The sequence below is a fragment of the Chrysochloris asiatica genome, unplaced genomic scaffold (assembly GCF_000296735.1).
Source record: "Chrysochloris asiatica unplaced genomic scaffold, ChrAsi1.0 scaffold00003, whole genome shotgun sequence".
NCBI lineage: Eukaryota > Metazoa > Chordata > Mammalia > Afrosoricida > Chrysochloridae > Chrysochloris > Chrysochloris asiatica.
In genome coordinates, this window is record NW_006408521.1 from 25725308 (window position 1) to 25740448 (window position 15141).

The window sequence follows — 15141 nt, forward strand, 5'->3', positions numbered from 1 at the left end:
AGGGTCCAGTTCCTGGAGAAGGACATCATGTTTGGTAAGGTGGAGGGTCAGAGAATAAAAGGAAGACCTCCAGTGAGATGGACTGACAAAGTGGCAGCATCAATGGGCTCAAGCATGGCAACAGTAATGAGGTTGGCCCAGGATTGGGCAATGTTTCGTTCTGCTGTGCATAAGGTTGCTATGAGTTGGTACTGACTTGATGGCACCTACCAACAACATAATCTCTCTGGTAGCATAGTGGTTATGAATTGGGCTGCTAACCTCAAAGTCAGCAGTTCGAAACTACCAGCAGTTCCATGGGAGAAAGATGAGGCTTTCTGCTCCCATAAAAATTTACAGCCTCGGAAACCTGTGCAGGGTTGCTTTGGGTCAGAACCAACTCGACAGCACTTAACAACAACAACTATCTCTCTACTGTAACATTTCTACCTGTATTCCACCAGTTCCTTGAGGCAAGTCAAGCACAATCTCTCATACATTAATCAAGACAAAACCCTAATTCAGTTATCTGCTTGCTTAATCACTGCCCTGAGTTCCAAATATCTTCACCTAGAGCCTTCCTGCTTCCTTATACCTGTGAACATGTGCATGTGTCCAACTTTTATTTATTCCTGCCACTCTGCGCATGGGAGAGATTTATATTTGGGTTCATTCCAAAGAAATGTGATCCAACAGAATGGAGACATTACTGTGGAATATCATTATTATCACAATCAAGTAAAATGTTGCTGCAGAGTTCATTGAAAAAGGGTTGCAGAAGCATATCAACAGGGACCTGCCAGAAATTTAAGGTGAGTTCAGAAGAGGACATGGAATGAGAGATATCATTGTTGACCTCAGATGGATCATGGTTGAAAGCAGACAATACCAGAAAGATGTTTGTTTTATTGACTATGCAAACGCATTCAAGTGTGTGGACCATAACCAACTGTGGACAACACAGCCAAGAATGGGGATTCCAGAACACTTTATTGGACTCCTGCAGAACCTGTACATAAAATAAGAGGCAGTCAGTCAAACAGAACAAAGGGATACTGAATGGTTTAATATCAAGAATGGTGTACACCAGGGTTGTATCCTTTCACCACACATATTCAATATGTATATTGAGCAAATAATCTCAGAAACTAGATTATCTTGAGAAAAATGTGGCATCAGGATTGAAGGAAGGTATATTAACAACCTCTGATATGCAGATGACATGATTTTGTTTGAAGCACTTGCTAATGGAGATCAAAGAATGGATTATTGTAATATCTATAATATGGATTATAACTCAATATGAAGAAAACAAAATGTCTCATAACTGGACCAATAAACAACATCATAATAAATGGCGAAAATATGGAAGTTGCCAAGGATTTCATATTACTTGGAAATACAATAAATGCTCACGGAAGCAGCAGTCAAGAAATCAAATGGTGTACTGCATTGAGCAAATGTGCTGCTAAAGATTTCTGAATAATGAATAAGGAAGACTAAAGAATTTGAAATACGGTGTTGGTGAAGAATAATGACAGTACCATGGACTGCCAAAAGAACAAACAAATGTGTCTTGGAAGAAGTACAGCTAGAATGTCCCTCAGAATCGAAGATAGCAAGACTAGGTCACATGTACTTTGGACATGTTATCAGGTGGGACTAGTCCCCGGGAAAGGATATCATGTTTGGTAAAATAGAGGGTCAATGAAAAAGCTGAAGACCCTCAATGAGCTGAACGGCCACAGTGGCTGCAGCCATGGGCTCAAATGTAACAATGATGAGGATGGTGCAGGGCCAGGCAGTGTTTTGTTCTGTGGTACTTAGGGTTGTTTGAGTTGGCGCCAACTGGAATGCACCTAACAATAAAGCCATTCTGCTTAACAGGATAGCTGGGTAATATGATATGCAAAAGGAAGAAAGTGCTGCAAACAGTATACGGGGAGTAAATCAGATGACTCCAAAAATATCAAGGCTCCTTTAGTATGTGACCCACAGGTAGCACTAGACCACTGGCCTAGGGGAGCAGTAAGACCAGCTGCGTCAAACTGCGTAAGACCTTGCTGGACTACTGCAAAAAGCACAGGTCTTCCCTTTCTACGCAGCCAGTCAAGTTAATCTTCCTCAAACAATTCCTATTGGGGATCGCCCCTGTGCAAACCTTCAGTCGAAGGTTTGTTCAACTAGTTCATTGTCCTAGCTGCCAAAATCTCAGTCTCCTTGTTCAGCCCAACATGCTCCTCAGCTCAAATCAGGCAGGTCTTTTCACAACCCAGTCCTGCTTACCTCCTACCTCTGTCCTTTGACTCCTATTTCTCAAGAGAGACACTTCGAGATCTCTCCACACCTTGGGGTTCTCACTTCTGCTGTTTTAGAATCATCTTGGGAGCTTTTCACAATATGTCCATGCCAGGACCCACATCCTCCAAGATTCTGATTTAACTGGTTTGGAATGGGATCCAAGCATCACTAAGTTTTAAAAAGCCCCTCAGATGATTCTAATTGAGAACCAGTGGCCTAGCTTTATTATCCATTTCCCAAAGTTCAGCTTAAGTCCTACCCCAGGCCCTTGCCGAGCTCCCTCTCCTGTGAATTCCTACACACTAAGAATCTATATCATCCAACTTCCTGCCACACACAAATAATCTAGCTTACTATATCTGCTTCCAAATGTGTCATTCTTCCGTGTGTCTCTAGTTACAAACAGAATACATTCCAAGAAGCTCTTAAAGAAAGGCAGTAAAAAAAAAAAAAAAAAAGAATGAAAGAATATTGGACCTGGCAGGGACTTCAAGGAGTCTAGAGGTTCTTGAACTTTTAGGGACAACAGATTGAGGGGTACTTGTCTACAGCCAAAAGTAGTGGCAAAGCCGGGTCCAGAACGCAGGTCTCTAGATCATTCCAAACAACTTCCTTTACTTGGCCTCTCTACGGACGGCTTTACACCTAGCAGCAGTTCAGATAATGTACTACATAAACCAAACAATCAAAGACGTCATGCTTTGCACATGGTCACATTATTTGCTCTATCAAGTTCTTGAAGTCACATGACTTAAACCCTTATTCTCTGACAGTTCTAAGAGGCATAATTAATACCTACTACTTCAAAACATATTAAATCTTCAGTTTCCTTTTGCTTTTAAAGTTTCTAAAGAGAAAACATCCCGTCACCTAGAACTCACCCGCTTCTCCTTGAGAGCTGGACTGTCCTCCCCCAGGGCAAGGCGGGAAGCATGACTCCGGAAGTCTGGGAGGCCCAGGATCGGCAAGTACTCGTGGTTTAGGCTGTTGTCGTTAGCAATCTGCTGCTGTACCTTCCTTACCACCGGCAGAACCCAGGGCTGACAATCGTCCGTGCGATACGCTGCAACACGCAAGAGAGTTACACAATGGAGAAGTCTCAGGCTTCACCCAGGAACAGTGAAGGAAATGAAGCAAACAGGCACAGACATAGTATGGTTCCTGTCCTTATGAGATGTGTTGTTGTGTACCATCAAGTCAGTTCTGACTCATGGCAACTCTGTATAGGGCTTCTGAGGAGACGCTGGTGGGTTTCAACCCACCTTGTGGTTAGCAGTCCAGTGCTTATTCTACAGTGCCACACCAGAACTTCTTACGAAACTTATGGTTAAGTGCTTTCGAGTCAGTTCTGACTTATAGCGACGCTGTATAGGTTTTCCAAGGAGTGGCTGGTGAGATTGAACTGCTGGCCCTGTATGAAACTTAGAGCTCTTAAATGTAAGTGATCTCCCAAATTGAAAGTGCTGAAATAAAACTAGGACTTCACAGAGCCTGACCGAGCGAGACAATGCATGTGACAGTATTCTATGTCAGTGCAGGTTAAGTTCAAAAGGAATCCTGGTGTGGAGCTGTGGGATAATGCACTGGACCGCAAGGTGAGCAGTTCAAATTCACCAGCTGCTCCTTGGAAACCCTATACAGAGTCACTAAGAGTTGGAACTGACTTGATGGCACTTAACAACAACAGGTTATGAATGAGATCCGTTAACTGTGTCCAAGTCTTTAACTAGAATTTGCAGGTGAGCCTGCACAGGTGCATACAGTTTTTATTTGGGTTTACTTTAGTCAAGAAGAGGCTCAAAGCTCCTTCAATGATTTAAAAGTTGCAGGTGCAGCCAGTTGGTTTAATAGGTTCAAAGTGAGGGTACATTTACATAAAGTTGCTGTTGTTTAGTGCCTCTGAGTGGTTCTGACCCATAGTGAAGAGTTGCTGGTGGTGGATTTGAAACGCCAACCTTGCGGTCCAAAGCTTATCCTACAGCACCACACCAGGACTCCTCCGTAACATTAAAGGGTAAGAGAGTGAGACATTTCTAACCCACGGACTGTCAGTGTTACTAGCACTTGGAGGTCTACATAGTTATTTTCTTCCTTCTGCATCCTCAGCCAGTTTATCCTACAGTGCCCCGCCCCAAGTCACCTTCTAAATTTAGAAGAAATCAGCGCTCACAACTCATACCAAAGACATCTCTTCTTACAGGGAAAAGTGCAGACAGCAGACATCTGTAAAACCTGGCCACCTTTAGCATCTCCTTGTAGCAAGTACAAAAGCTCTCTGCATTCTTATGACTAGCAGTTTGGGTTCTATCTGATACAGCTACTCAAAGCTTAATCAACATGAAAACCTTTGTAAACTGCCTCCTTCCACTCCTCTTTCAAATTATTACAACTACTTCTGCGTACAGAGACTTCTTGGCTTGATTTCAGGATTCAGGTTCAACATAGAGGATTATGAAAAGATCACTCTCCCTCTGGAGGCTCTCCCATCCTGGGTTAAATCGGAGCTGCGCATCTCCACTCCACTAGGAAGGGAGGCCTCCCACAGCATCAATCTCAGAATGTATCCTCCCTGGAAAAACCATGCTGCCACTCATCTCCCCAAGAGATTTCAGATGTGCTTTTCAGATGAACCTTCGAAAAAAAGAAAAGAAAAAAAAAAAAAACACCAGGGAGGGGCAGAGCTGTGGAAGGGGGCTCTCCTCTCCCTATTGGCCTATAAGGGTAGTAATAGGACCAATAGTGGACAAACACCCCATGACTGAAGATTCTGACAGTTGATTACACTTACAAATGGACTCACTTACAAATGTGATGTTGTTGTTAGATGCTGTCAGCTCTGACTCATAGGGACCCCATGTACAACAGAAGGACCCTTGTGCTCTATTTTGACATCAGCTGGCATGTACCATTTTGACTGTTCATCCTACCTACCTGCATCATTTTTTTCTTGATCTCAATAAATCTATTTCGTAATACTAAGGTCTGCTTACAGAAAATTCCTGTGTACTTCTTCTATACTAAAATAATTTTAGCCTACTTGCGTTATCCTATCTATAACTAAAGTTTTTTTTGTTTTACTTTCTATTGTGAGTTTAAGGAGCTTTGGTAGCATAGAGGTTATGAGTTGGCTGTTAATCAGTTCGAAACTGCCAGGCGTTCCACAGGAGAGAGATGAGGCTTTCTGCTCCCGTAAAGATTAACAGCCTAGAAACCCTATGCAGAGTTGTTATGAGCCGGAACCCCGACTCCATGGCATATACCACCACCACCATTGTGAGCTTGGTGAAGGTTTACTGGGAGAATCAGTTTTCCATTCAACAATTCATACATATTTTGTATCATGTCATTGATTGCTATCCCCACCATGGAATAACACTTATCCCACTTCCTCCCTGTATTTCCTGTTTCCGCTCCTCATCTTCCTAACACTTTGAAATTTGTCCTTGGGTAAATGCTTTCCATTTAATCTCAAATGGCTGATTATTTTAAGAGTGTGTGGAGTCCTGGTGTGGCGTTGTGGGTTAATGCACCAGACTGCAAAGCCGTTTGAACTGCTAGGTTGGCAGTTCAAGCTCACCATTCGCTTCTCAGAAACCCTATACAGGTCGTAACCGACTCAACGGCACTTAACAACAACAACATACCTCTCTAGTGTTATTGTTCCCCATACAGACCTATTGTTTAGCTGAAAAATGAACACTGAACCACGGAGTGAGTTCAGTTCCAGACCTAAAGGGTAGTTAAGGGCCACAGTCTTGTGGGCTCTACCAGTTTCTATAGGAACAGTAAGAACCTGTTATAATTTGAGTTTTGTTCCATATTTTCTCCCACTCTATCCAGGACCTTCTAACATGATCCCTTCCAGAGCACTGGTAGTGGTAGCAGCACCATCTATGAAGCGAGTCAAAAATTATCCACATTCTGGCTGTAGAACTTATTGAAATCAACTTCTATAAAAAACACATCATTTTTCGACCTCATCTCCTTGCTTTTCAATACACTTTGTCCATCTGTCAACAAGTTTTCATATTCCCTTATTAAAAAATGCTTTAGGCTGACCAGTGAGTCACAAATGCACCGCTCTCTTCCCTTCTTCATCAAAGGTGAATTTCTGTCCTTGAAGTGCTGCTTTCCGGGGACCAAGCAGGTTCCATGGAGCAAGATCAGGACTATAAGGAGGATACTTTAACAGCTCAAAATGAAGCTTTTGCACAGCGTCAACAGTGTAGGCAGAGGTGTGCGGGTGTGCACTGTCATACAAGATCACATGGTCCTTGGATAGCAGTCCTGTGAGTTTAATCCGAAGTTTAGGCTTCAGCTCTTCAGTGAACATCTCATTGTAAAGAGCACTGTTGATTGTTGAACCTTTTTCTTGCTAGAATTCCAGTACTGGCCCTTGAGGATCCCAGAAAACTGCATGCATCAATTTTCTGTCTGTTGATGGTTGACTTTTGAACTTTTCCTTGGTCTGTTTCCTAAGAGTAAATGGTAGAGTATGGAATGGAAACATCCTCAGTCTTCAACCAAGAAAAAGCTCCTATGGACTTCACGCTGTCTAAGGTCACCCCGGTTAACTTTTAAGGATGGGACTGTGAACACAAGTATCTGAAGACATAGAAAATGTCAATTTACGAGGGTGAGTCAAAGATTATCCCCACTCTGGTTATATTAAAATGTTCGTCTACGTCTGATGACAACATTGAGCATGGATGTGAAATGCTTCTGTCAAATAAACATGTGACAGTGGATTATGTGGCAAATCATTTGCAACTCAGCATGGCTCTGCCTATGCAATAATCCATGACAGACTTGGGTTTCGAAAGTTTATGCAAGGTGGGGACTGAAAGTCATGGAAGAGCATAAACAGAAACGTTTGGACATCTGCTAACAAAATTTAGACCAATACTCAAAGGAAGGTAAAAGTTTCTTAAAACAATTTGTTACTGGTCACGAGACATGGATTCATCACTACAAGACTGAGAGTAAATGGCAGAGTATAAAATGGAAACATCCTCAATCAACAACCAAGAAAAAGTTCAAACGTCAACCATTAGCTGGAAAATTGATGCTTACAGTTTTCTGGGATTCCCAAGGGCCAGTATTGGAATTATATCAGGAAAAAGGTTCAACAATCAACAGTGTGCCTTACAATGAGATGCTCACTGAAGAGGTGAAGCCTAAACTTCGAATTAAATGCAGAGGACTGCTTTCCATGGGCACTGTGATGTTGCATGACAATGCACGTCCACATACCTCTGCCCACACTCTGCAAAAACTTCATTTTGAGGTGTTAAGCATCCTCCCTATGGTTCTGATCTTGCTCCATTGGACTTTCACCTGTCTGGTTCCTAGAAAGGAGTCCTCTGAAGATGAAGACTTGAAGACAGTGATGCAATTGTAGCTCAACAGCTCAGCCTAAAAACATTTTTTAATAAGGGAATATGAAAGCTTGTTGACAGATGGACAAAGTGTATTGAAAAGCAAGGAGCTTATGATGAAAAATGATGTACTTGTCTTTTCTAAAAGTTGATTAAAATGACTTCTACAGCCAGAGTGCAAATAATTTTTACTCACCCTCATAGTTCTTCTCAGGATTGTGAAGGCTGATGTTCATGTGTCCATTACTCCACTGGACTAATTGTTTCCATGAGTCGTTGAGATTTACTTCATTCTTTTTGCCTTCAGATGGGGTAATACCAGCAATTGCACCTTAGAAGGCTGCTCCTGAGTTTTTAAGACGAGCCTATCACCGATTTTTTCCCTTAGACTACTAGCCAAAAGGTTGGCAGTTAGAACCCATCCAAAGGTTCCTCAGAAGCCAGTCTTCAAACTGGTTCTTCCTGGTTCAATCATGGCCAATGAAGCAAAACCAAGGACGGGCTGGAATTTGAAAAATGTGAGTGACTGGAACGATAACAATGGGGAAAATTACGAGTCAATGCCCTGTAATCTGAGAAAACATGAGGAGTGTGCACACTGTGTAGCAACCAAATCTCTTGCCTGACAGAGAAACAATGGCGCCCTGCTTAAAGATGGCAGCCAACCATACTGCTTTACATGTCGCTTCCACAGACCTGGCAATAATCCAGTCTCCCACACAAGGCTCCTGAAAGGTTCACTCCATTTCTTCCAAGTCTCCCTTCAAGACTATGACATAATTATTCCCGTTCCAGTTATCCTCCCAGGCACTCACATTCTTCAAACTCCAGTCCATACCGGTTTCACTTCATGGGCCACAACTGAAGCTGTCTAAATGGGTTTACAGTCCTGCTCAGAAGACAGGCCTTGAAATCTGCTTCTGAAAGGTCATGGCCTCGAAAACCCTATGGAGCAATTCTACTCTGCACACATGGGGCTGCCATGAGTCAGAATTAGCTCAACAGCAACAACTCTATGATTATGTTGGGATGTCACTTAAGAGGGCAGTTCCTGTGGCCTTGCACCTAAGTGATGATCCCTCTGTGGTGGATTCCTGACAGGGTGATTTGTGTCTTTTTAAATGTTCAGGTCTCCAACAGTCCTAGACTTACGCAAATGATTTTGAAATCAACTTTATAGTAATTCTGACTAAGCTTTATCTGATTGACTTCAGCTCAACATTAATCCTTTTTTTTTTTTAATCACCTTCAGGGTGATTGCTATAGTTTCTCAACACATGAAAGAATACAGGGAGAAAAGGTAGCAAAACCCAGAAAGTAAATGTTGTTGTTGTTGTTGTTAAGTGCCATCGAGTCGGTTCCGACCCATAGTGACCCTGTACAGGGTTTCCGAGGGTGTAAATCTTTACAGGAGTAGAAAGCCTCATCTTTCTCCCGCGGAGCAGCTGGTAGTTTCGAACTGCTGACCTTAAGGTTCGCAGCCCGATTCGTAACCACTACGCTACCAGAGCTCCAACAAAGTATAATTAATATGTAATTCCAGTACTCATAAAAAAGAAGTTGAAACATTGATTGGTGTACAACTTTCCAAGCTTTATTTTATATGACTAGAAAACAGAGTTTATCTCTCTTCTTCTTACACAAAAGATACCATATAGCACACTATGTGAAGAATGAATATACCAAGGCCTGCCATAAGAATGAACGAATCTATGTCTTAGAAGTACAGTTGAAATGCTCCTTAGAAGCAAGAAGGGTGAGACTTTGTCTCATGTACTTCGGACATATTATCAGAGGAGTCCGTCCCTGGAGAAGGGCATCATGCTTGGTAAAGTAAAGGGTCAGTAACAAACAGGTAGAGCCTCAATGAGATGGGCTGACACACTGGCTGCACCAATGGGCTCCAACATAGCAATTATGAAGATGGCACAGAATCAGGCGGTCTCTCATTCTATTATACACACGGTTACTGTGAGTCAGAACCAATTCAACGGTACCTGACAACAGCAGCATGCAATATATTGTTTTACTCCTCGCTTTTTCCACTTAATTTGAAGGTCTTTTTATACATGGGCACAATGAGCGTCCTTGTTCTTTTACACAGCTGCATAACTAATGAATGTGCTGTAATTTATTTTGCCAGTCTCTCATTGATGGACATTGGTTTCCAGTTTTGGGCATTACAAAACAATACTTCAGTGAATAACCTTGTACATACATGATCTCGTGGGTATGCACATATATGTATAAAAAGCAAGATTGAAAATGGAAATTCCTTGATGACTTTTATGTATTAGCAGTTTTGACAGACTTTTCAAAACTGCCTTCCACAGGTATTACACCAATTTTCATTCCTGCCAGCTATGTCTAAAAGTGCCTATTTCACAAGTGAAATTTTGCCAATATGAGAATAATACTTTTAATTTGCATGTCTCTTATTATGAATGCAATTGGGAATTTTTCATACATATAAACCACTTATAACATCATTTGGTGGCTGGACAATTTCCTTTATATACAGCTTATTAACCATTTATATTGCTTTCAGTTATTTACTACTATAAACACCGTGATGAATATTCTTATATATTTGCACGTTCCTGACTGTTTCTCAGAAAAAAAAAACTTCACATAAAATCTGTAAGTCAAAGAGTCTACAACAAATAAAAGACTTCATAAGGTCATTTTCAACTTTACAACTGTATTCTCTCAGTTAACCTTATCCCCTAGGAATGAATCATCTGAAAATCTGATAAATATAATATGCTGTGGGTTAAGTGGGGCTGCTAACCACAAAGTCAGCAATTCAAACCCACCATCCCCACCAAGGGAGAAAGATGAGGCTGTCTGTTCCCTTAAAGATTTACAGTCTCAGAAACTTACACAGGGTCAGGAAGAGTCAGAATCAACTCAGTGGTAGTGGGTTTGCTTCTTTTTGCGGTTTATCAAGTTCATAAAGAAAATGTGGACAGAGCTCCAGACTGACAACAACCAGTAGCCAACCAACAGTCTCTCTGGGAAGGAAAATCTAACAATATTGTGACACTAACCACAGTACTTCCGGTGCGGCACTGGGGATCAGCACTGGACTGCAAACCACAAGGTCAGCAGTTCAAACTGACCAACAACTCCTCGGAAACTGTATACAGGGTCGCTACGAGTCAGAATTGACTCAGTGGTACTTAACAACAGTACATCATTTACCCTCCAAACTAATCCCCTCTAAATTTGAAAAGTTAGCTTTACCAGGTGGGATTTGGTCTGATTTCTTTAAGACCAAAATCAAACCAAACCCACGGCCATTAGGTCAGTTCCCATCCATAGTGCAGAGATATAGGATTTGCCAAACTAAATCTTCATGAGCGCTTCCTGCAGAGAGGCGGGGGTGTTGAACAGTCAACCTTTCGATAAGCAGCCCAACACTTAACCCAGGACACCACCAGGGCTGCTGGTTTCTTTAAAGACATAAAAAAATAACTACTTCCAAGTAAGAGTTGGCTCTGAAGCAGATGACCCAATTATCACAATGTTCAACTGGGAATCTTCTTTTGAAATTGTTTTCACAGGTACCTATCTTCATTGTGTAACTATCCTCAAAGGTGTCGAACTTTTACCTTTTGAAGTAAATTTAATTTTGAGAAATGAAAACAAGGATGTGAGGAAAGCGAGTGTCTACTGCTCCCTTTTGAACACCAGCATCTCTATCTCACGCAAATGATTTGGCTTTCCAGACTATTAGAAGTGCGGTAGGATAAGCACTAGACTGCTAGCCAGAAGGTCAACGGTTCAAACCTTTTATAGGGTCGCTATGAGTCAGAACTGACTCGACAGCACTTAACAAGTCAACGTTAACGGGGGCGCTGTGGCTCTGTAGCATAAGCACAGGACTGCAAACCACAAGGTCGGCAACTGGGGCCCACATGTCGCTCGGTAGGAAAAAGATGAGGCTTTCTGCCGCCGCAAAGATTTACAGCCTAGAAACCCTACACAAGTTATGAGTCAGAACTGACTCCACGACACTTAACAACCACCTAGACCAGAGCGACCCGGACCCCAAATCTGTTAGACTCATTTCCTACCTATACTGGCGGCCCCCATTCTTTAGGCTGCAAAACGAACTACATAAAGAAGACAGGATGCAGAATACAACATGCATCAGAAAATCTGAGTTTGTGTACTGGCTGCTACACCTGTGCTTTGTGACCTTTGAAACATCGCGCAGGGCCTACCTGTCCCCATCTGTACAATGGGCAGGTAGAACTAAGAATTTGTAGAACCTGACTTCTGCCTCCTCTTCGGGTCTCTCCTCCCAGACAGCGCCAGGCTGGGCTTCAGCATCTCTCTCCCACAGTCCCCACTGACCGTTCCACTACCCACACGGCTCAGCATGCATCCTTACCTCCCACTCCCAGGTTGACCTTGCGGGGGTCCGGATCCTCCCGAAAGTCGGCGGTGAGCTTAAACACAAGGACTGGCTGGGCCTGCGGAACCTCGGCAAAGACGGATGGAGGTGCCATAGTGAGAAGACCGGAATCTGCTGAGAGCTTTCACCCTGCACCCGGAGCTGCTGCTCTAGGAGGTCTAGCAATAGCTGGTGGAGGAGACTCTCACCTTCACCTAGCCTGCGGGGGCGGGTCCGCGGTCTCCAATGGTCGTGCCGCGTCGGGAGCTTGGCAACGAGATTAGCCAATAGTGAGCCTCTGACACACACAGGGGCGGGATTTCTATTAACCAATCCAAGAAGAGAATCTTATAGGAGGCCGGTAAGGGTACCACCAATTCCATTTTCGCCGGCTGTAATGGGGACGGGGACTAGAGATAATTGACAGGCACATGCGCCTATGGATGGGACTGTTATTCCTTGCGTCTCCTGTGCTGAGGGTAGCGGTTGGAGGAGCTCCGTGGCGGGTGTTCCCCGGAGGCCGCCTTCTCGACCTTCTAGTACTTGGAGTCCAGGGGGAGGTGGTCGGCGGGAATTCCGGAGGACAGGCCCTCCGAGGACAGGTGTCCTCGCTCTCAGGCCCAGCCGTGCGCACGTTCTCGACCCGGGCTGGCAGCCAAGTCCCCCGTGTCTACACCCAGAACGGGAGCCCGGGTCCCGGCCGGGTGTTTTCTCCCGGGCATTTTCTCGTGAGGGAACTGGGATGGGCAGCCCGCCTTGGGTTCAGACTGGGGAGACCCTACTAAACGTGAGGGAGTGGCCATCAATTCCTCTCTGCATCTCTTAGAGCCTGAGATTGTTGCTCCCTGTTCCTCTCACGGTCAGGACCAGATAGATCCCCGAAGACCAGGATCTGGGCGCAGCCTCCCACTCACACCTCAAAAAGATCTTGCTGGGTCAGCTGGCTGGTGCCCCGCCTGCCTTTTTTAGTTCTGCTGTTCCATCCCTAGTATTCCTTCCTCCCCAACTCTTCTCCTGCTGACCTTCACAACCGGAGCAAACGTCTCCTACTCCATAAGGCCTTCCTTTACCCTCCATTCGGGTCCAAATGTTGTCCCTCTCCGGTACTTCTGGAACTTACTGAGTCTTTTAAAGTCTAGAAAATGTTTTTGCAATGAAGAATCTAACCCTCCCTCAGCTGTGAACAGTTCTGAAAAAGGGTGAGAATGGCTGCACAGTTTGAAGAATGAAAGTAAAGTCATTGAATTATGCATGTAAAGAAAGAAAAAAACAAACCTGCTCTGGAGTCAGGCTGCCAAGATTTACATTTTGGCTCTCCCATTTACTAGCTTGGGCAAGTTTGGACGAGTTATCCATTTGTAATCTCTAAAAGGAGATGGGTGGATGGATGGTGATGTACCAGGAAGTCGTCGGTTCAGACTCATAGTGACCCTGTGTAGGGTTTCCGAGGCTGTAAATATTAACAGGAGCAGAAAGCCTCATCTTTCTCCAGCGGAGTGGCTAGTAGTTTCAAACTGCTGACCTTAAGGTTAACAATCCAATTCATAACCACTACATTACCAGTGTTCCTTATAATTGGAGATAGTAGCATTTGGGTCAGGATTGTTGTGGGGTTATGTGAGTTACTATATATCAAGTGTTTAGTAGCATGCAGTAAGAGCTCCCCAAATGCTAGCTGTTACTTGCTTGTACATCTGCCATACTCCTTGTAGATGGTAAGCTTCTGTTAGCTAGGAATCATAACGTGTATAAGCCTCCTTCAGTCTCTTGAACTTAGTAAGTATTCAATAAATGGTGGAAGGAGTCAGCTCTCAGTACTTAAGAAGAAAACAATAGTCTCTATTCTTTGGATAGCATGACAGTTGCAAAAATTTTAATTTTCCATTCAGAGTATTCAACTCAAACCAAATGAATTTTTGTGCAACATCTTATCTTGTCACCCTTTGTGTCATCTGCTGCTTTTCAGAAACTTCACCTCTGATCTTAAAGGCCAGTTTGCCCAACAGTGTTCCATTAACACTTTCCTCGAAAAATTACACATTCAACACTGAAGGTCAAATGACAACGAACTGTCGGTGTTGCCAAAAGCAGAGGCAAAGGGCAACTGCTGAGGTAGGTGTTCTTTAGCCCAGCCATTTCAGAGTTTGGTTTAAAATGATGATCTTCATGGTGTTGGTCAACCCTCATATCATGGTCACTGTTTACGTCATTCCCTGGGAGAAAAACAACCCTTGATTACCTAAACACTGTCAACTTGGCTATAACCAAATAAATATTTATTGACCACTTAAGCAGCTCTGTAACCAAGTCAGTGTTGATAGGGGCAAAACCCACTGCTGTAGAGTCCGTTCTGACTCATAAGAACCCTATTGGACAGTGTAGAACTGCTCCATAGGATTTCTATATTTATGGGAGCAGAATATCTCATCTTTCTCCCCGGGAGCAGCTGTTGGGTTCAAACCACAGACCTTTCAGTTAGCAGCCCAATTCTTAAGCTGCTGTGTCACTAGGGCTCCTTTGATGGGGACAAAGAAAGTCCCATTTACAGTTTTTCTTCACATCTTCCGTGGATTCAGCTTCAACTCATAGCGACCCTGCATAGGGTTTCCAAGGCTATAAATCTTTACGGGAACAGAAAGCCTCATCTTTCTCTCGTGTAATCACTGGTAGTTTCAAACTGCTGACCTTGAGATTAGCAGACCAGCTCGTAAGCACTATGCTACCAGAGCTCCTTGTGAATTATAGAAAAGGACAAATCGTTTCTGTGTAGGGAGTGGTGGGGAGGGAAGCCTATGTATTATGTGAGCTCAGTGTTTCAAACTTTCCCCCCAAGAACGTGAGGTTTGGTGAGAATATTTTTAAATCTGTCTTGAGTCCTAGAGGCTGCCCTTCTAAATATGATGCCAATTTTGAAATAAACAAAATGCTTTTCAGGCCACTGCTAATTTTAACACTTTGACTTAGAATTGACTCAACACTACCTTCCTGCTGAAGGGCTAATTCCAGCCTTTGAGAAGCAAACACTGCCCAGACAAATTGGCAGTCAGATAAAGTGAGTGTCCAGGAACTGAGCAGCAGAAG

The 15141-nt window shown here is 43.4% G+C and overlaps 1 protein-coding gene across 1 annotated transcript in view; it reads right to left on the reverse strand.

Annotated features, from left to right (window-relative positions):
• The window catches only part of GOT1 (glutamic-oxaloacetic transaminase 1, soluble), a 30154-nt gene extending 17780 nt beyond the window's left edge, over positions 1-12374 (reverse strand). The window contains exons 1-2 of the mRNA XM_006831236.1: positions 12058-12374; positions 3162-3343 (exon numbers count right to left, since the gene is read on the reverse strand). Of these exons, the coding sequence (XP_006831299.1) occupies positions 3162-3343; positions 12058-12175 (300 nt within the window). The 5' untranslated portion in view covers positions 12176-12374. The remainder of the gene's footprint in view (positions 1-3161; positions 3344-12057) is intronic.
• Positions 12375-15141: the final 2767 nt, after the last annotated feature.